This window comes from Astatotilapia calliptera, chromosome 16 (genome assembly GCF_900246225.1).
Source record: "Astatotilapia calliptera chromosome 16, fAstCal1.2, whole genome shotgun sequence".
Taxonomy (NCBI): domain Eukaryota; kingdom Metazoa; phylum Chordata; class Actinopteri; order Cichliformes; family Cichlidae; genus Astatotilapia; species Astatotilapia calliptera.
In genome coordinates, this window is record NC_039317.1 from 5,264,489 (window position 1) to 5,286,423 (window position 21,935).

The 21,935-nt window shown below is 39.5% G+C and overlaps 2 protein-coding genes across 2 annotated transcripts in view; both read right to left on the bottom strand.

The window, feature by feature from the left end:
* The window catches only part of sucla2 (succinate-CoA ligase ADP-forming subunit beta), a 35,768-nt gene extending 19,893 nt beyond the window's left edge, over positions 1–15,875 (bottom strand). Inside the window, exons 1-5 of the mRNA XM_026144041.1 lie at positions 15,742–15,875; positions 12,651–12,846; positions 8,625–8,724; positions 7,132–7,294; positions 2,885–3,013 (exon numbers count right to left, since the gene is read on the bottom strand). Of these exons, the coding sequence (XP_025999826.1) occupies positions 2,885–3,013; positions 7,132–7,294; positions 8,625–8,724; positions 12,651–12,846; positions 15,742–15,825 (672 nt within the window). The 5' untranslated portion in view covers positions 15,826–15,875. The remainder of the gene's footprint in view (positions 1–2,884; positions 3,014–7,131; positions 7,295–8,624; positions 8,725–12,650; positions 12,847–15,741) is intronic.
* A 1,347-nt stretch (positions 15,876–17,222) lies between these two features.
* Positions 17,223–20,879, bottom strand: med4 (mediator complex subunit 4). The gene is made up of 7 exons (XM_026144869.1): positions 20,708–20,879; positions 19,920–19,986; positions 19,155–19,325; positions 18,742–18,799; positions 18,550–18,636; positions 18,334–18,465; positions 17,223–17,955 (listed from the first exon to the last, which is right to left on the bottom strand). The coding sequence occupies exons 1-7, from the start codon at positions 20,776–20,778 to the stop codon at positions 17,783–17,785; spliced, it is 759 nt and encodes a 252-aa protein (XP_026000654.1). The 5' UTR covers positions 20,779–20,879; the 3' UTR covers positions 17,223–17,782.
* Between the last annotated feature and the right edge of the window lie 1,056 nt (positions 20,880–21,935).

Genomic DNA, 21,935 nt, shown 5'->3' on the forward strand with positions numbered 1-21,935 from the left:
TGGACAGACTGATGTCCAGAGGTTTAACCGACTTGGTGTAAGACTGCGATGATCAAGTGTTCCCTTCATTTTATTTTGAGCAGTACATATTTACAGTGGTAAAAGACTGATGGCAGCTTCCGTGAGAAAACCCAACAAGAGCCGTCCAGATACAGCTTGCAACTGTGAAAGCACTCCTGCTGATGTAAGAAGAAACAGAGGGAGAACCTGATGAAGCCTTCTGTAATTATGAATTCCAAGTTGATTTATGTCAGGAAACAAGCAGACATAACGTGTCATGGCTACAGGGCGATCACTTCATCTTTGTAGTTTTTTTTTTTTTTTTTAAATTGAAATTATTATTAAGATCATGTTTCTGTGTTAAGCGCATTTTTTTTTAAGATCGGTCAAGAAGAAGCTTTTGCAACGTGCAGATGCCGTGATAATGATTATTAAACATGATAGTTTTGTGAAAGCTGTAATGTTTTGAGTTTGTTCAGGTGATCTGGAAATAAACTACAGTTAATGGAGTTCATGATCCAAGTGTGATTGAGTGAACACACCTGAGCGCTCAGCTCAAGAGTGCTGAATTTTCCCCCTAGTGCTTTTTACTTGTTCGGTACATGTAGCAGGAACATTCTCACTCTCTCACAAGTAGCTGCTCAAGTAGCTGTAAAGTACAGCAGCTACATTACAAACACTGCAGCATCATCTTGTTGACAAAAGGTAGACCACAGTGCATCAGAAAGTATTTGCAGCGCTTCACTTCTTCCACATTGGCCCATAATGACAGCAATAGTGATGATGAAACAAACATAATGACACAATTACAGCCTCAAGTCATTTGTGTGTGTGTGTGTGTGTGTGTGTGTGTGTGTGTGTGCGCTTTTTTTTTTTAATATGATCTGCTTCTTTGCAGAACGTCTCAGGCTCTATCAGACTTTATGCAGAGCGTTGGTTGGCAGCCCTTTTCAGATCTCTCCAAGATGTTGAATTGGGTTCAACTCTGGGTTCTGGCTGGGCCACTTGAGGATATTCACAGAGTGCTCCTGATGCCACTCCTTTGTTATCTTGTCTGTGGGCTTAGGGTCATTGTCCTGTTGGAAGATGAACCTTGTCGCAGAGCTGAGCGCTGGATGTGTCTGTACATTGCTACATTCATCTTTCCCTCGACTTTGACTAATCTCTCAGTTCCTGCTGCTGAAAAACATCCCAGCATGATGCTGTCACCACCATGCGTCACTGTAGGGATGGTATTGGCCAGGTGATGGGCAGTGATGAGCGTTTGATCTTTGTTTCCTCAGACCAGACGATTTTGCTTCTCGTGGTCTGAATCTTTCAGGTGACTTTTGGCAAACTCCAGGGGGGCTGTCATGTGGCTTTTACTGAGGAGTGGCTTCTGTCTGGCCACTCTACCATGCAGCACTGATTGGTGTAGTCCTCAGAAATGACTGTCCTTCTGGAAGGTTCTCCTCGCTTCACAGAAAAATGCTGGAGCTTTGTTAGAGAAACCATCAGGTTATTGGTCAGCTCCCTGACTAAGGCCCATCTACCCTGATGGCTCAGATTAGTCAGGCGGCCAGCTCTAGGAAGAGTCCTGGTGCTTCTTCCACTTACAGATGATGGAGGCCGCTGTGCTCACTGGGACCTTCAATGCTGTTTTCTGCACCCTTCCTCAGATCTGTACCTCAATACAATCCTGTCTCAGAGGTCTACAGACAATTCCTTGGTTTGTGCTCTGATATGCACCTTTAGCTGTCGGACCTTATATAGACAGCTGTGTGCTTTTCCAAACAACGTCCAGTCAACAGAATTTACCACAGGTGGACTCTAGTAATGTTGTACAAACACCCGACAGGCGATCAGTGGAAACATAGTCAGAATCAGAATCAGAATACTTTATTCATCCCGAGGGAAATGCACCTGAGCTCAATTTTGTGTGTCACAGCAAAGACTGTGAAAAATTCTGTACATGTTATATTATTAATAAACTTGCAAGAATTGCAAGAAAATGTTTTTCACTTTGTCATTATAGGGTATTGTGAATAGAATTCTGAGGTAGAAAATGAATGTAATCTATTTTGGAATAAGGCTGTAATTTGACAAAAGTGAAACACTGGGGATATTATCCTGATGCACCGCAGGAATACCCAACCCTACCTACACAACCTGTTGTCCTTAAAAAACAAGCTTACTCCTTCATAAGGACTAGAGCCAGTGTCTTATTGAGACTATTTTAAAATTAACTGATAACATTTCTTTCTTCATCGCCGTTATTGTTTGTACATCTCATGTGAAAATCTGATTCTGTAAAAAGCTCCAGCTGAATGTTTGTAGAGTCATCTTTGTAAATAAAGCACAACATGGAGCATTATTTATCTTGCTTGGCACATCATCTAAAACAGGATAAGGGTTTTTTTTCCCTCTAACAGATTATTTTAAAGGCAAACATCAGACTGAAAAATAAAAAAAAGTATGATTATTCTAAACCAGGCACCAATTTCATACTGTAAACATGAGAAAATATCAGTTGTTTTCTATAAGCCCTGGAAAATGATTATAACTTAGGCTCAGAGGAAAATTTGGGATGATGGGCGGAAATTTGTCATTAACGGATAACAAACTAAAAATTCGAAAAACCTTAATTATATCAAAAATAGGTGCAAAAACACGCTAAGAAGAATGCAACAATTTCTCCAACCAATGACCTTGTTTAGATAAGAGTTAACCTTCTTTAAACAGCAAAGAGCCCCTTCTGATTTAGACATTTTGGCACTCACTGCAGCATGAACGCACACAAACACACTCCCCTTTCTCTTCCTCCAAGTCTTCCTGCAGCCCAAACTACAAAGTGGGTGCACCTCAAGTCTGTTTCGTGACTTATTACATCTACCATTGATCGCACCTTGACAGCCTGCTCCATCTTAATACCCTCCACGATGTCGATGGGTTCCTTCACAATGGCATCTGGATTTTCCGCTGCAACATCTTCGATGTTCACGCCACCCTGTGAGCTGCCAATCAGCACAGGGCCCTGTGGGACACAAGTGGGAGGGATGGGGATTTAAAATCTTAGAGTTACTGCAACATTTTTGTTTCGAAATCTGTGAAACCTAAGCTCCGGATAGACACCTTTACAAAGAAAATGGGTGATTTAATAAGAGTGATTTTATGCAAGGAGGTTTTGACTATCCTCTCCCAATAATTACAATCAAAATTACCTTCTGTTTTTTTACTGACCTGGCTGCTCTTCCTGTAATTTAAATCAAATCTGAAGCCACATCCTTCAGACTTCCTATTTTTCTGTGTAAAAACTAAAAGATGCTATTGCCATGAAAAAAAAAAAAAAAAATTCCAATGTCTTCAAACCTCTCATAACAAAAGCAACAAAGTAGTCTGTGCCTGCACAGTAAAATCACCGTCCTCATAATAAAATGCAAAAGACAACAATAAACAATTTTATAATCATGTCATTTATCTTCAGATTATTTTCTCAAACCCTCAGATTTTCTATTTAAAGTCGTGTAAAACAGGAAAAAGAAGAAACTCTCAGACCGGAGTAAGTAATTTTCATTGTTGTTAGAAAAGCAACACTAAATAGTTTATAAAATATGAAAATACTTATTAATTTCACATTCATCTGATTGTCAATAGGCTAATCACTGAGCGCGCTGATTGCTTGCAGCAGCTTCATAAACACAGCTGCATAGAGAGAAAAAAATAAAAAGGTTATCCACACAAGTCTTCATGACTGCACATCCTAAGGAGGCTCCTCAGATCACAAACCCTGTTTAATACAAGGTTTTGTTCCAAAGACTCCTGAGCTGAGACCTCCTTATTTCTGCTGTGATGACGGCAAAATACTAAGAAGGAATTTCTGTGGTGAGCAGCATCTTTATCCCTTTCTCCATACAGTAAGAACATGTGGAATACATTACAATAAGAATTTTATATACTATATACAACAGTGTGAAAACGTTTTAAACATATAAAATTCTTGCTCACCGCATAGTTCATGATCTATAATCAAGTTATAGACACAATCGACTCAAATGTTAGCAGCTTTGCCTAATTATGAATAAAAACCTGAACATCCAGTCAAGCATACAGACTCACTGAACCCTGAAAAAGATCCAGTGAAAGTGTTAAAATTCTTAACACATGTAAAAACACTGACTTTATCTTCAGTATTGTGCTGCCATCTAGTGGACAAAATCTGTTAACTGAATCACAACTTTGTTTTTTTATGAGTTCAATGAAGATGAGTCAAGATGCATTTAAGCACTGACAGATGAATCTGTGTGTGCTTTGCTTAATTTAGTCATCTGAATGAAAAGATGTGGAGGGGAGGTGCGATGTACAGTTACATTACAAAAACAACAGTTAATCTCATCTAAATCTTTAATTTCACATCTAATTTTTGTAGTTTATAAATTGCCTCTAATTTTTTCAGAGCTGACTTTTCTTATGATACAGATCTTAATTTAAATGAATGAGTAATGTGTTTAATGTGTTTAAGTAAACAAACAGCAGCAGCTTGAGCTTTTCACACTAGGCTTGCAGACTGTCAACAGCTCAACTAAAATGATCTAGAGCTCATTCAATGCCACGCAAAAACATCATGAGATTACTGTAGTGTAAGTGTACCTTCCCTAACACTTAGACTAATACTAATCACCTCTAACAAATCCAATCCAATTTTATTTATAAAGCACTTTAAAATACCCAGCACAGGAACAAAGTGCTGTACAGAAAATAAGTTAAAACAATAGAATAACAAAAAACAGCAAAATAAATAAATAAAACACATAAAACATAAAATTAAAAACAGCCCTATGTTAAAACAAAAACAAGATAAAACAGCATCGAATCACCTAAAAACAACTAAAATAAAAAACCAACATCTCACGTGGTGTCAAAGGCCAGGGTAAAGAGGTGGGTTTTCAAGAGTGACTTAAAAACAGATAAAGAACTGGCCTGTCTAATCCCTAAAGGAAGCTCGTTCCACAGTTTTGGAGCTGCTACAGAAAAAGCACGATCTCCTCTAAGTTTACGCCCAGTCCTGGGTATCTTCAGGAGCAGCTGATCAGCTGACCTGAGAGAGCGGGTGGGTGTATAAGGCTGTAGCAGCTCAGAGAGATAAGATGGAGCTAGGCCATGGAGAGCTTTAAAAGTAAATAAAAGAATTTTAAAATGAATCCTAAAAGAAATGGGCAGCCAGTGAAGTGAAGCTAAAACAGGGGAAATGTGCTCAAACTTTCGAGTGCCTGTTAAAAGACGAGCTGCGGCATTTTGCACCCTCTGTAGATGACTAATATATAATGCACTGAGCCCAATATAAAGTGCATTACAGTAATCCAGCCGAGTGCTAACAAAGGCGTGGATCACTGTCTCAAAGTGCTGCCGTGAAAGAATTGGCTTTATTTTTGCCAGCTGCCTGAGGTGAAAGAAGCTAGATTTTACCACGGCCTTAATTTGATTATCAAACTTCAGATCACAGTCCACTTTGACCCCCAGGTTTGTGACAGTTGGCTTAACATACTGTGCCAGGGAATCTACATACACATTGGGGGTCTCAGTGGAGCTACCAAAAACCATCACCTCTGTCTTTTTATCATTGAATTTTAAAAAGTTAACAGACATCCAAGTCTTAATGTCATCGAGACACTGAAGTAATGGCTGTGTAAGGTATCTGCCTTTTTTCTTTAGAGGGACATAGATCTGACAGTCATCAGCATAAAAGTGGAAAGGAATGCCGTGCTTTCTCAGTACAGAACCAAGAGGAAGCAGATATAAAGAGAAGAGGAGGGGGCCTAGAACTGAGCCCTGTGGGACACCACACAAGAGGGGAGCGGAGGACGACACATAGTCACCAAGGCTGACACAAAAAGTTCGCCCCGTCAAGTAGGACCTGAACCACTCCAGTGCTGTGCCCCTAATGCCCACCCAGTGCTCCAAACGAGAGAATAAAATGGCATGATCCACGGTATCAAACGCAGCTGTCAAATCTAAAAGCACAAGAACAACACAGTCCCCAGCATCAGTCGCTAAAAATATGTCATTAAAAACTTTTAAAAGGGCTGATTCAGTGCTATGAAAGGGTTTAAAACCAGATTGGAAAACCTCTAAAACATTTTGCTTTTCCAGGAAGGCCATTATTTGGCTGTAAACTACCTTTTCAAGAATTTTGGAAAGAAAAGGTAGTTTGGAGATAGGCCTGTAATTTGCAAGAACCGTAGGATCAAGAGCAGGTTTTTTAATCAGGGGTTTGACTACTGCATGTTTAAAATCTTTAGGGACAATACCTGACATCAGACTATGGTTTACCAGCTCAAGAACCAAAGGACCAACTGTAGGTAACACCTCTTTTAAAAGTCGAGGAGGGACAGCATCATTTGGAGACCCTGCAGGCTTAAGATGACCAACAGTCTCCTTTAAAAAGGACAGAGTCACAGGCTCAAACCTGTCAAAGACAGCAGAGCAGGAAACAGAGAGTGAGAGGTCATGACCACAAGGAGAGATCTGATCCCTTGTGGAGGAGACCTTCTCAATAAAAAAGTGTAAAAAATTTTGACAGGCTTCTGATGAGGGCTCAATACAGTCAGTATACGGTGCATTAAGAACAGAGTTAATAGTTTTAAATAAAATACGCGGGTTGTGGCAGTTTGACAAAATAATGTCAGATAAGTGTTTTCTTTTGGCATCTTTTACAGTTCTTTGATATTGACGCCAACAGTCCTTCAGCATCTGGAATGACACTTGTAGTTTGTCCTTTTTCCACTTGCGCTCAGTTCGATGGCAGTCGCGCCTGACAGCTCGTGTCAAGTCGTTCAGCCAGGGCTCAGGGCTCTACACAGAGACTGATGGGTTATTAGTAACACTAAATCTGTGATTTTTTGGGACCATTTAGGGGAGGAGCAAAGCCTGAACACCATTCAACATAAAAAATTTATCATCTCCTCTAAAGGTTTGTTTGAAAGGTTAATGCATGATTTACAAAACACAAAGAAATGGGCATTAAGAGCACTCCTTTTGAACTTTTCCACCTTTGTTGTTTTTTTTTTTAAGGAAATTCATTTCCCGTGAAAGCATCGTTCTCAGCTGAGCAAACACATCATTTGGCTTCTTGTGGGTGCGCCTGTGTTCCCTCACCTGAAAGGACCTCTCCATGGTGATGGCAAAGTAGTATTCTCTGCGTGGGTACCTGCGCTCGCAGATGAACACCTGGTTGCAGATACGACCCGCCTCCCCGGTCTGCTTGGTGTACAGCTTTCGACCAATCATCTGAGATGAAATGTCTCGGGCTTCCTCTGGCCTGGAGATGAGGAGAAGACAGGAAATTGAAAACTTTTTAATGCATAACAAGTTAATTAGAAAACTTATGAAACAAATAGATAAAAACCTGTAAGGACAATACAAACTAAAATTATTAAACAGATACTTGAGTTTATTAACATTTAAATCATATCTGTCAGCACTACTTTCCTGAGCTAGTCAGTAAGCAGGAGAATGAGGATTGACACAGTTACCAAGGTTGTAAGTGTAATCTGCTCCGTGTATTGTACGGTGCAGAAAAAGTTAATTTCCACTCTTTACAGCCTTTGTCCTCTAAACAACAGTATGCAAAGTCTGTGCAGTAACTTCTGAAAACAGACAATAGAACAGGCTTGTCAAACTCATTAAGAGGAAATGAATAGTCCAATTAATTATTTTGTTCTTCAGATGAAGTCTGGAGTTCATTTTCATCCATTTTTTCAGTATTACTGCAGTTTGTTGCTGCCATACTGGAGACACTTTGCCAAGTAGGCAGCATTTTCCAATTACACAGCAGTCAGCTGTGCTAAATAAAAATTAATGAAGCACTTTGATGACTACAGCAGCTCAGATATTCAATCAGCTCTACAATCTGTAGGCATGAGAAAGACCCCTCACAATTTTCCAGCAGTGGAAACAGCCCAGAAAATCCTCAGCAAGTGCAGACTTAGCAATGCTAAGAAACTACAAAAAACACAGGAGCTACATGTCAGACCCTACAGACCGTAGCTAGCATGTCAAAGTTCATGATAGCACAGTTGTGATGACTTCAAGTTTTTTACGTTATTGTTGCTAAAGATCTTTTTATAAGCTATCGAATCGCAGGCTGTTTTTCACAGAAGTGCATAGAGTCGTGGGAAAACATTCTTCAAATGACTGCATATTCACTACTCAAGGTAGGGTAGGTTAAATTGATTAGCATGTAAACATGGTCAAACATCATTAAGGTCTCTAAACACAGCACTGTTTCTTCATACAGAAGGAGCTGAACTCCCTGGTGTCTTCCACCTCCCTCTTCATGTATGTGTTCTCCTCTCCTCCTTTCTGTGCCACAACATGATGAGGAGCTAGGGTGATCGTTATTTACCGTTATCTCTCCTACAATCTTTCCACTCCCATGGCCAACACAAACATTTCCTGCTGATCCTGTTTCATGTTAATAATCTTAAACATGGGTTTTACTGTGAAGCAGCAAAACATACTCTTTGGTACACGCGTAAGTGAGGACAGGATTTTATCTAAGATGTGTTTACATATAGACAATCGTAATTTAGCCGATTTGTTGCCAGTAACGACTTATTTTGTTTAATTATAAAGGGTGGGTTACTTACGAGTAGACGATCCTCACTCCTCCCTTTAGTCCACCTTCAAACGTCCCTTTTCCTCTGCCGCCAGCCAGAACCTGAGCTTTCACCACAAGGTCCTTCGAACCTAACACACACACACAGTGATATTAAATGCACTAAATGTCATAGTAACTAATCAGTTACATGATAGACCGGCCAGAAATGAAGTTTGTACATTGTTAATATCAAGTAAAAAAATATCCTGGTTTTCTGTTAATATTTACACTCACATATTACAAATGTGTGTTTGCTGCTTTATACATAGATGTACCAATCACTGCTCTACTTCAATTTTGATATTAACAGAAACAGACCTCCATTTGTATGTTTTCTGTAGTGACACAACGTTTAGATGGACTAATTTGATCTTATTCTCCTGTCACGCATAAACAATATGGCCAGAGGCTTACAAGACACCATGAGGCTTTTGCAATAATGGCTGAGTTTAAAAGTGAGAGGGAAGGACTCCAGTTGGCAACTAACGCACCCTTGACCGTTTCAAAAATATGCAGTGACACAAAGCTCTGGGTCATAGTTGAGTTTTATTTGAAGGTTTGTTCACAAGTTTGGCTTTTGAACCAGTTTTCTTCAACTCTAGGTGGCAACTTATCACTAACTGTGCTAATGTTTCATGATAATAGTAAATTATATACACATTTAGCTTTAACTTCTTTAAGAACAGCATGGCATGCTGTAGCACACAGCATGTTTCAGTTTTATTCCATTAATTAGTACTTTTGTTCATTTTCATCAATACACAGTTTCATTCTGGGACTGGGGGGGGGGGGGGGGGGGGCGTAGCTCAGTTTAATCATTTCCTTTTATCTTATACTTGGCCTTGGCCACACCCTATCACAGTTCATCCTCTGTCTCAAACAAGCTCTTTAGAGCAGTCTGTAAAATTTCTTAAAGATTTTGATGAAATTAGAAAAGTGGAGGACAAAAGAAGACGTGGCAGCAGCCAGTGGAACCACTCAGCCTCCTAGCAGATACACCTATCGTATAAAAATTTTACATCGTCTTATTCTTGAGTTAGTACATTCACAAATGTGGGCGTGCCAGCCTCCTCAGAAATGGTCTCAGTCAAAGGGGTAGCTGTCAAGCAGTCATTCTTAAAGAACATATACAGCAAAATCAGACAAAAGCTGTACTGAAAATCAGCGGCAGCAGGTCTTATGGAGAGATCAGTCCAGATTTCACATATTTGGTTCAAATCATCATTAATATATACAGGGGAAAAATACAACAGTGAATGTCTACAGCCATCTATAGAACATAGTGGAGGCTTCGTTCGTCATGTTTTGGAGCTGAATTTCATCCAGGGATGCAGGAGATCTTGTCAAATTGGTGGAATCATGAAAAAGTACCATCAGATTTTGATCCACTGCAAATTAACATCTGGAAAACATCTGACTATCAATAGCTTCATTATCAGCATGACAATGACCACAAACACACTGCCAATCCAGTGAAAGCATGCCTGTATGGACAAACAGACAGTGGCCTCCCAAGAGCACAGACCTTAAAATTACTGAATCAGTGTGGGATCATCTTGTCAGAGAACAGGAAAAAAATGTCAGAAAACATGCAAAGAAGAGTTTTGAATGTCCTTCGACAAACCTGGAGAACAATTCCTGAAGACTACTGAAACACATGACAAGCAATCTTCCTAAGAGAGTTCAAGCTGTGCTGAAGAATAAAGGTCTTTATACCAAATTTTGACTTTCAAGCTTCTTCTTTTTGGCTTATATACTGTATTTCCATGTATGATTGAACATGTGTCAATAAATAACTGCAAACGCTTCCCATTTTCCTAGCAAAATAAAGAAATTAGGGGTGGCTAAAAACTTTTGCAACATACTATATATGCCCCCCCCCCCAAAAAAAAGCAGTAGAGGACCAGCTTAGCTAAACAAGTCTTATCATATCACATGTCTCCTTACTGATAGAGGAATATAACTTCACACACAGGCAAAGTAGGAGTAACATATGAGGAGAAAAAAAAACATGGCATGCAGCTCCTTTCATGTTACTTACAATGAACAAGAAACAGGGTGTGTATTGATTCCAACAGGTGCATCTTCTTTCTATCCAAGAATTGTGCACGCTGAGTGTCAACTGATACCACTGAAGCAGGAGATGGCTATGTATAGACTGGGTGTGCGAGAGTCTTTCTCTGTCTGTCTCACTCTTACACTCACTCACGCGCACACACACATGCACGCGCGCACGCACGCATACACACACACACACAATGTTAGAAAAGCTTCCAAGTGGCATTCAGGTCCAGAGGGGTGATGAAAGAGTTAGCAGCATAAATGGATAGTCACGCCACTGGGTTTGTCAGAGAGTAATAGCGTGGTTAGAGTCAAAACTTTCATTCCATCTCTTTAAATGCTTTCAAGTCTAATGCAGAGCAATGGGGTCAAAATGTTTAACACCTGCATCTTTAAAGTTTTTCATTTCAAACATAGCTCTAAACAGTGTTGGTCAAGTTACTTGAAAAAAGTAATCAGTAACTAATTACTGATTACTTCCCCAAAAAGTAATCCCATTACTTTACTGATTACTTATTTTCAAAAGTAATTAATTACTAGTTACTTAGTTACTTAGTTATTTTTTTAAAAACACGATTTACAACCTGAATAGGTCATAAAGTGATAGATCTTTCAGCCCAATTCTACTTTTTCTGCATAATCCATCATACAAAATGTAATCAAATGGAAAAGTCTCTTTTTTTTGTTTTATCAGTTTTAATCTTTTAACTTTATGCATCAAGCAAAAATTTAATTATATGCAACATTCTCTGACTTGAATAAATTAGTTTAACATTTAAAGCTATTTTCTACACATTCCAGCACATAAAATAAAATATTTTTTGTGTTTACACTCACTCTTTCAAATAGATGCAAGTAAAACACAGCAGAAAATAAATGAAGTCAAAGACTTAGCGGTCCTTTTGCTCTATTTTCACCTGTAAAGCAGGAGTGGCGTAGGCGGAGGTTTACCCTGGTGCAGTGGAAGAATCCGCGAGTTTCCTCTGTGAATTTCCCATTACGTCGTAGCGCACTTGGTGCTTGTTTAGGGGTTTTTTTCGCTGTAAAAAGAAGTTTTCTTCTCACGCACAACGGACGCTAATGTTTTTGTCACTTTTTATGGAATCAAACTCAAAGTAAGGTCAGTACTTCCACGCTTTAAACGCTGCACGCTCATACTCTCTCCCACAATCGATATGTGATCCACTGTTGATCTGCAGACAGCTGTTGTTACAAACGGCGCACTCGCTTACGTCACTGTCATGAGACATTCTCGCAAAAAAAAAAAAAAAAAAAATCACGGTTTTAGTAACGCAGTAACGCAGCGTTCCTACGGGAAAGTAACGGTAATCTAATTACCGTTGTTGCAATAGCTTCTTGCTCATATAAGACCAACCAAAGAAAATCACCACTAGTAAATCCACAACAGTGGCTTGGTGGTGGACCATTAACAGATAAAACATTCATAACACTACTAAAGCCCACTGCATTTAACATGGTAGCTAAATTCAAAGGTCTCCAGACTGAAGTTTGACAGAACAGAGTTTAACTACAGCAACTCTAAATGTAAGACTTCTGTACTTAAGTCAAGTTTGTGAAAGTGATGGCTTATACAATATGAGATTGTTTGGAATAGAAACAGTACTAATGTAATTTGGCTTCTTACAGACAAGGTTGTATTATGATTTATTTAAAACGTTAATATTGCCACAGTCAGTTCACAATCAAAGCATTTGAAGTTTAGCCTGCTGGGCTTCTCAAGGCTTCTGTAATTAAATGCATATACAACATCTTCAAATGTCAGTGCCTCTTTATCCATTAAAGTGTGAAGCTGTGCATCTTGACTGAGGTTGGACATTGTCTTTAAAAATCACTTAAACTGTTCTAATAACAGAACTACAGTTTTTGTTTTTTTTGTCCTTTAGTAAAGGACAGTGAAAGTGAACTTGCTTGTTAACGACTTGTTCAGCCTTACCAATCTGCTTGGCCACAGCGTACGCCTCCTCTGAGGAGTTAGCCACCATGCCGGCCGGCACAGAGATGCCGGCCTCTTTCAGCAGGCCGATGCTCATGTACTCATGTAGTGAGAGGTTCCTCTGCTGCTGCTGCACGTGAGGGGGCTGGGGCTGGGACACATGGCCGCCAAACAGACCTGAAGAACCACCAAGAACCTGAAGGGACAGAAAGAACAAGCGCAGGAAGCAATGAACTTAAAACCAGTACATCTACCATCTTCAAATGTCAATCTAACCTACAAATAAACAATCTCTTTTAACTCAAAACAAGCAGACACATCATTGTGTTGTCTTTTGCTCAATATTGCTAGAGCAACATGTGAAAATCGCAGACACTAAACCCACGAGATAAAATTCCTACAACACAAAACATAACCATCCTTGGAGGAAGAGAGAATCGTTCACAGTCCGTAGGACCACAAAAGCAACACTGGAAACTTCAGCAAGGATGTGAAACAAAGTGTTACTCAAAGCATATCAGCTGGGCATTAGACAATCACGTTTATTTCCTCAACTAAATCAGTGGACCAAAAGAAAAATCCAACATTTCATTTTTGGTCAAAAAAAAAAAAAAAAAGAAGACAACTGGCTGCTTTATTAGGCACACCTGCTTCACATATTTACTTATTAACACAAATATCTAATCAGCATTTAGGCAAATAGGCATGGTCAAGACAACCTGTTAAAGTTCAAACTCAGTATCACACCAGAGACACAAAGCGATTTAAGTAACTGTGACGGTGGAGTGGTTGCTGCTGCCAGACAGGCTTTGTCTGAGTACCAGAAACTGCTGATCTGCACTCTAGGGTTTACTGAAAAAAGAAAACATCCAGTGAGTGGTGGTTCTCTGGGTAAAAATGCCTTGTTGATGTCAGAGGTGATAGGAGAATGGTCAGCTGCTTTGAGCTAACAAGAAGGCAACAGTAGCTCCAATAACCACTCAGACTAAAGCAGCAGAAACTCACACCAGGTGCCACTCCTGTCAGATAAGAACAGGAAGTGAAGCTCACCGAAAGCAGTCAACAGAATGATGATTCTGGATTTTTGCTGTGATATTCAGATGATAGCATCAAAGCTAACCGTAACAGGCTCCATCCTGCCTTGTTTCAATAGCTGAGGCTAATGAGGTGGTATAATAGTGTTGGGAATATTTTCTTGGAACATTCTGGGGCCTTAAGTACAAACTGATCACCATTTAAAAGCTCTCACTGTACTCAAATGGCCTCCACGGTCACCAGATCTCATTCCAACAGAGTACCGTTAGGATGTGATGGAACAAGAGACTCACACCATGAATGTTCAGCTGACAAATCTGCATCTGTGTGATGCTCCATGTCAATATGGACTAAAATCTCTAAGGAATGTTTCCAGCCACTTGTTAAATCTGTGCCACAGACAATTAAAGCAGTTCTGAAGGCCAAAAGGCCCCCCCTCCCCCCGGTACCAGTATGGCGTACCTGTGACTGAAGTAAGTGTTTAGCTAAAACAGAACAAGAAGAACTAAACCTGTTGTGGTTTTTGAGGTTTCAGATACCAGACAATTAGTCAAACATTATTTTGTTCTGTTACCTTTACACACTATATAAAATTATATCACAAGCAAAAGTGTGTGTAAACAGACATTATTAACTCTAATAGGTGTGCACACACTATCAAGATTATAATGAACAGAAAAAAAGGGAGCAACTGAAGACTTTTTGTTGGCTACTCAAGTAAGACTTTTAAAGTCCCTCTTGCAACCACATAAAGTGTAACACATGTATTATTTCACTGTTACACCATCCAAAATGAAAACCCAGAACAATACTGCAATTAAAATATACATTATATCACATTTCCAGATGGATAACTCAAAAATTCCTATTGATGAATACAAATGTAGGCAAACGGAGTCCTGACAGGTAGCCTAAAAAGAATGAAACAATTTAAAGATCACCGTTCTTTTTCGTTGATCTATATTACACCTTTCAACCATCTTTCAAACCAGTATCCTATAAATTTTTTAGCTGAAAAAATGCTAATATTGTGTCACTAAATGGCGTATTCCGAGTTTTGGACAAAAGAACTGAATTCAGTGCTTTTAGAGAGCTTCAACAACCTGCAGATACCTTTTTAGTAAAACAAATGTAAAGCTTTGCTGATGTTATCTGAACAGAATGTGTCAAAATAAGTTTTACAAGCATTTCAAACTTTCACCTAAGATGTCACAAAGACTTCTGTTAAGAATGCTGATACGTTTACCACCGATAAGACAAAACACTAAAACCAGCTGTTTTGTATTGTGTAGGTCCTCTTCATGCTTCCAAAACAGCTCCGGACTGCCAGAGCACAGCCATGAGACCACTGAGTTTGTCCTGTGGTGTCAGGTGTCTGCAGCAATGTTTAGGCTGGAATGTCGAGACCCAAAGCCTCCCACCAATACGACATAAATAACGTAATTCTGCTCAGTGTAGAGTATTCAGAGTTTTGCTGGTCAGGCTCTATCTTATGGGGGCCCTGGTGTAATGGACTCCCGGTTCAATTGCGCGCTCTTCCCGGTTAGATCTCTTCCGTCATTTTATCTTGCTGTTCCCCCCCGTTGTATATTTACAGCGTATCTCTGCAGTGAAAGCTGTTTATGCTTCCGAGCCTGAGCGGATTTGGCCAGATAACTTCCCAAGAAGACCCAGCGGGACAGATGTCATGGGGGAGGAATCGCTGGGATGGAAGCTGTAGCAGCTGCCGGTGGAGGTCACTGAGCTTCACTGAGCATATCCTCCACCAAGAATGCCGTTCACAGCCACACGAAGTGTACGGCTACAGAAAAGACTAAGGGCACAGTGATTCTTTGGCCGTTTACTGCTTAATCTGCAGATTTGACAGCCGGCCGTGCTAACTATGTGCTAGTTAGCGTGTTAGCCAAAATAACGGAAACTCAATCGAGTTGTGCTAATGTCAAATTTGACCCTGTCAGATTCGTAGAACTTTTAACCCTCGGGGAAGGTGTGGTGCCATAACAGACACATTCCACGAAAGCCCAAACGTTGTCTTCCGTTGTGGATACACACTTACCTTACAAGCGGAGCTAATAGTGTTTCTAGCCCCTGAAGTTCTCAGGCTAGCCGTCAAACGGCCGCAAATCAGGGACGTCGCCATGTCTCCCTCTACAGCAAAGTGGATTGAACGCGCACGCGTAGTGCGATTCCAAAGACGCCCTCCCCTCTGGTAATTTCAAATGCTGTCGGAACGTTCAGTCCCATGAAAGGAATGTTATGGCCAAATAAAAAAAGAAAATACATACGTATAAACATACACACACACACACACACACACACACACACACACACACACACACACACACACACACACACATATATATATACACTATTTTTGTAAAAACTAGGAATTAGTATTTTGAGAATAAAGTCGAAATGTAGAGATTAAAGCCCTCTACAAAGTGCCTTGCGTAGATGAACTAGTAAAATCGTACTTCAGAATTGATTTATGTTACAAGTAAATTGTTTATTTTTAACCATAAACACAATGTGCAATCTCCACATTTCGCCTTTTCCCCCTCAAAATAGTTTTTCAAGTGTAATGTCAAATTTTCAACCAAAATCTGAAAATGAACACAATTTGTTATTGTTTTTTTTTTATTAATCTGGCCCTATTACTACCATTGTACAATGCTTAGGATGAAGGACTCAGGGTTAGGGTAGTATACTGCTGGTGTGTGTTCAAATATCTGAAAATATGCGTACTTACTTTAAAGAATAAAAATGAGCATTTAAAAAGTAGCTAAATGTATTTGTTTTAAATATCCACTTCGTGCCTATTTCCCCTTTTCATAACACTGCAAAAACTCAAATAGGCTACATCACATAATTTTAATAGCATACTGCAAAAACAAATCTTTATTTCAATCTTTAACCATAGTATACAATAACATAGTGTTTTACAGTGAGCTCCTGAAGGCAGCACTATCATTGCCTCAACATACTGTAAATAAAGACTCCTTCCGCCCTTTAACCTAAATAAATACAATTCTTAGTGTCAAGTATAAACTTGTAAATGAATAAATGAAGTCATATCTCATGGCTCATTTTAAAAACAACAACAACATGTAGGCATCATGTTGCACTCTGACATTAGTTCCACTTGTATGCAACAAGAAATTAAACCTTTTCTACCCAGTGCTAATTTCTGGCTTGTATCTCTATTATCTCCTTATCTTTCCACTCAAAAAAGTGATGTCAAATGCAAGATGGCCCTGATGTACTTATTGCTCTTTTGCATTATGTTCTACTTCCACTTCCAGTGAGAAATAGTGTTCCAGCACGTGTCAGTTCAGATTTTCAAAGATTTGATAAATAAAAACATACAGCCAACACCTTGCACCATGAAATGTACTGAATCGTAATGGATGAGATGACCTCTGACTGTATCTGCTTCCATCTAATGCTGTTCAGGAACATTTGAAAGTTGGTGTTCCTAAACATGAATAACAAAACAACAAATCCACAAATCCAGACACAAAAAGAGTAGAAAAAAAATTGTATTCAAAAAGTATTTATTTACAAGACTGAGTATTTACAGGCATATTTACACAACTTATACTACACTGCAAACATTCTGACCGTGACCAACTAAAATTAGACATCAAGTCTCTCACACACACGGTGTCACCAAAGAGCAAAAGAAGGCAAATTATTGTCTTTGTTTTCTGAAGGATATTCTTTGGTCTGTCTTCTTTCATGTAGGAGTCCAGAATGACACGTTCTTCATTTTTGCTAGTTCTAGTTTATACAGTAGTTTCACTGAACTGTATAATAACGCCAGTTAGCCTGGTTCTGTCCAAAGGGAACATAATCCACCTACTAACACCATAAACTCACTAATATTCAAAAAGGGTACATTTAAAAAAATCAATTTCTCAAAGGCACAATAAATGACTGAAGCTGAAGATGCCTGCTCAGATGTTGCTCGCTGGTGAGCTTTAAGTCGAGCAAACACACACACACACACACACACACACACACACACACACACACACACACACACACACACACACACACACACACGTCTCAGCATTTCTTGACTCTGAGACACACTTTTAGTCGGAGTCACTACTGCTGCTGGAGGAATCTGTGGACATGGCCTCTACATCATCTTCATTCTCCTTGTTGTGACCCGGAGGCTCCAGGCCAAAGTCATTGCCGTGGTGAGGGGGCAGCATCCCCACTGAGACATCAGACGACTGCCACGGGTAATGAGGCGTCAGGACGTCTGAGGTGACACGAGAGAAAAGTGATTATTCTGTGAAACGCCAAACACTGACTGACACTACTTATCTCAGCCTCTCTCTCAGCTCCCTTATATAGTATCTGAAAGCTGGTACTTTTTGCCAAGTTTCTTATGTTACAGAGCTTGATGTAGATGCAGTCTGAATGGCAACAAATAAAACCTGTGTTCAGTGTTTATACTTGATAAAAAGAAAAATAATGGATCCATCCTTTAACTTTTTAAAGGATGGATAAGGATGGATAATGATAAATTGATAAATGATACATTTTGAAATCACCGTAACAAACCTCTGACCTCATCTAAAATCTCTTTGCCAGGAGGCATGGGTACTCCTTCCTTTAAGTGCTCAGCTGAACTTACCTGGTAACCTCCCAGCAGCTAACGCGTCTCCTGGCAGATGACCGTTCACACCATTGGTGGACAGGTTGGCCATGTGACCAAGCATCCCGCTACGCATTTCCAGGTCGGTAGGGTACGGTCTGCGTGGATCACCTTTCAAGTATGACAACAGTGAATGAAGCTGAACATGAACTTTTACCAACACCCAGTGTGAGATACAGAGAGCCTGGCACATACCTGGCACCCAGTTGAGAGGAGCACACACAGCGTTACTGGCACTGATTCTGTGAGCATACTTGATGATTTCTTCTGATGAGATGCTTCCTGCAGAGAACATGTAAACAGTGTCAATTTATGGGCAAGCCATCAAAGAGAAAACCAGCCATCAAACAAAGCTTTCACCAGAACGTGTCGGGAGTGTTCCCTCACCTTTCCTGGCTCTTTCGATGGATTTCAGTTTCTCTTTTGCCTGGTAAACAGCAGTGGCCTGAAACAGATACACAGAAATATATCAATCCTCTTTATCACTTCTCACATGATATTAGAATTTAAAGAAGATGTAGTTTCTGTTTATTATGACTATTCGTATGCTGGCCTCATTATTTTAAACCTTGGCCATGTTTAATATGAACATCTGTAACACGGTATATCAGAAAAAGAAGAGAATCATAGGCCCCTTTACATTACAATAGCAACACTATAACCCTGAACACCTCTGCTGTAAGAGCACAGTATCAGCTACACCAGCATACTTAAAACATTTGAGCATTTATTTCAATCTGTCAGCGCTGCCCTGCTCTGGATAAAAAAAAAAAATACAACAAGAGACAAGCCAAACCCACCAGGATGTGTTCTGCTTCCTTCAGTTGTTTCTGGAGCTGCTGGATGTCACTATCTCTCTTCTCCACCTCCTTCTCCAGCAGTTGCATTTCCTGGTGAACCTTCCCCTGCTGCTGGGCCACCTCCATCAGCTCCTGAAACTCCTTGTCCCTCTGCACCAACAGCTCCAGGATCTTATGGATAAAGCATCAACACATTCTGTTATCAAAGATTTCCTATTTCATAGGCTTCATACAGGTTAGTGTAACTAACTAAAATCACTCATGTCTAACACAATAAAAGGTTCAAAAGCTATGAAAGATTTATGGACGACAGAAAATCAGTTGGAAGGAACTAGATATCTTCAAATGTGACAGCATTAAAATTAAATGCTTAAATTTAAAAAAAATTATGCTTAGCAATTAAGCACAGGTTTGTCCTTAAAGAAACAGTGATCCTGTATCAGTGATCATGTCTCACCAAAACTTTAAAACAGCAAAAAACAAAAGACTGTGCAAATCCACAAAGAACTTGAAGATCAAGTACCAGAAACTGGAAAAATACAGACACCGAGTGGCAGACAAGTATCAAACTGGACAGTGTTTCACAACACTGACCAAATATATAGCTGGAGACATTTTAGAATAGCTGCCACATAGTGAGACTTGCTTCTAGAAGGCCTTTGATCACCACTAACCCTAGGACTACGCATGGTCTGACAGCCACTGTGATGGTCATTAGTTTGTTTAAATCTCCGTGTGTCGACTAAAGGCTGAGTGGGGTGTTACCTGCGTGTCCTCTCCAGGTTGAGGCATTTTCTGACTCCTGGACAATGCCAGCATCTCTATCAGCTCCCTGAAATGAACACACACACAATTAAAAATGGTCAAAAACCACATTTCAATCCAACAAATCAAATTTCTATGTTTATATATTTATTTACTTTTTAAAGCTCATACTGATGATCGTTTTCTGTACGCCTATGTTCGCTTTGTTTCTCTGATTAGTCATTTTGGCCCTTCTTGTGGTAGTTTCCTTTTGAAAGTCTAAGGAGCTTGGAAAGAAAAGCGCCTGGACTTCTTTGAGTTGCTTGAAGACGTTTCACCTCTCATCCGAGAAGCTTCTTCAGTTCTAAGGGTCCAATGGTGGAGAGTCCCAGTCTCAAAGAAGTCCAGACCCTTTTCTTTCCAAGCTCCTTAGACTACGATGACCTGGATGAATGAGAACCTTCACAGACATATTTCCTTTTGAAAATGACTATTAGCCGTAGAGTGTAGTACCTACAAACTCTTCAACAACCTTGTTTTATAAAATGGAGTCTTCTAACTGCTAACAGTTTCCAACAGAAAAATTAGAACAGTGTTTCAGGTTGTTTCAAATCCCAGAGCTCGTTATCTTTCTTTCAGAAAAGCCGTAGGCTCGGCCAATGAGCGGCATGTCTGCTAGTAATCAGCACAAACTGGGGGTGCTAGTTCACGGCTCCGAGTATTTTATCTCTTCACAGATAAAATACTGATAGCTTACCAAACAGTTTACACGAGACACGAGAAAACGCTCGCACGAAGTTTAATTTTACCTGGATAAAACCTCCAAATCATCCAGCACAGACATCAGTCTCTCCTTCGTCGATTTCTCCGCCGCCGCCATGTTTACTTTCGTTCCTCTGGTTTGCGCAAGACAGGAAATGACGTTCCAAAATCTTCTTCTTCGTCGTCTTTGTTGTTTTCGGGCAATTTGCGTTTTGGTCTCTAGGGTATGCTAGAGATATGACTCCTGTTCTCACTTCCGTAGCATTTATTGGCGTTATTAATATTATTGGCAGTCATATTCTAACCTAGACTTATGGTGCCTTATTTACATATCTATAATGTAATCTATAATTCTCAATAATTTGTACTCAGTTCATCTACTCCAAATAAATTCCTCCTGTTTTTTTTAACGTTTTAATGCACTGCACTTATTTATCAGACCTATGTTTTTAATTACAGGTTACCTCTCATTTACACAAGTAAGAGCATCAAATATTGTTTCTATTATCAGCGTATTTCACCTTCATTCAAGCGAAAAGCAACACCAGAAAAATAAGGAGTACATTAAGTTGGAAAGGTTGATAATATATATATTATTATGACGGGGAATAAAGTGGAAATATTCAAGTAACGATTCAAGCGCTTGAAAATAAAAATGAGTACAGTACTTCTGGCATCCTTTTTTCACTGTTGTTGTGTGTGTGCGTTTTTTTTTTTAGTATATCACACATTCCAGCTGGCGAGAAAGAATTGTATTAATCTTTTGTTTTGTTTTGTCACTGTATATAAATGTGTTCACACAGCTTTATTTTATTTTGTTCCCATATTCTCCGACCAGGGGGAAACAGCCGTTTCCCAGATGTAGGCTGTTTCCCCCGGTCAGGCCGTAGACAGCGCAAACCGAAACTGAAGAAACTTCCGGACCGTCAAAATAAGTGCAAACCTGCTTAAAATTTCATAAAAGTTTATGTAATGCAAGCATTTATACAAAAAGGGAAAAGTGCCACAGTAATTAAAAGATAAAATACATAAAACGTTTTTCTCTTGCAAGCTGTGTACTGTGATTCTGTATTTCGTGGTTGGATATTGTCTTTCGCAGATGAGAACTCACATTACAGCCTAATTTTATTCACGTGGTTTGTTGAGATATTTGAATCAAAGAAATAAGATATATTCTGAATTCATTATATAGCTCATCAGGTAAAACTGACAGTTCTTCTGTTTTTTTCTGTAAATCAAAAATGTGTATATTTCCTTGAAGCCCATTAAATTATT

Coding starts and splice junctions, on each gene's coding strand:
- med4 (XM_026144869.1), bottom strand. CDS start 20,778: ATGGCGGCGGCGGAGAAATCGACGAAGGAGAGACTGATGTCTGTGCTG. Junction 19,326..19,919: donor AACCTGGAGAGGACACGCAG/GTAACACCCCAC, acceptor TTTATCCATAAG/ATCCTGGAGCTGTTGGTGCA. Junction 18,637..18,741: donor CATCGAAAGAGCCAGGAAAG/GTGAGGGAACAC, acceptor TGTTCTCTGCAG/GAAGCATCTCATCAGAAGAA.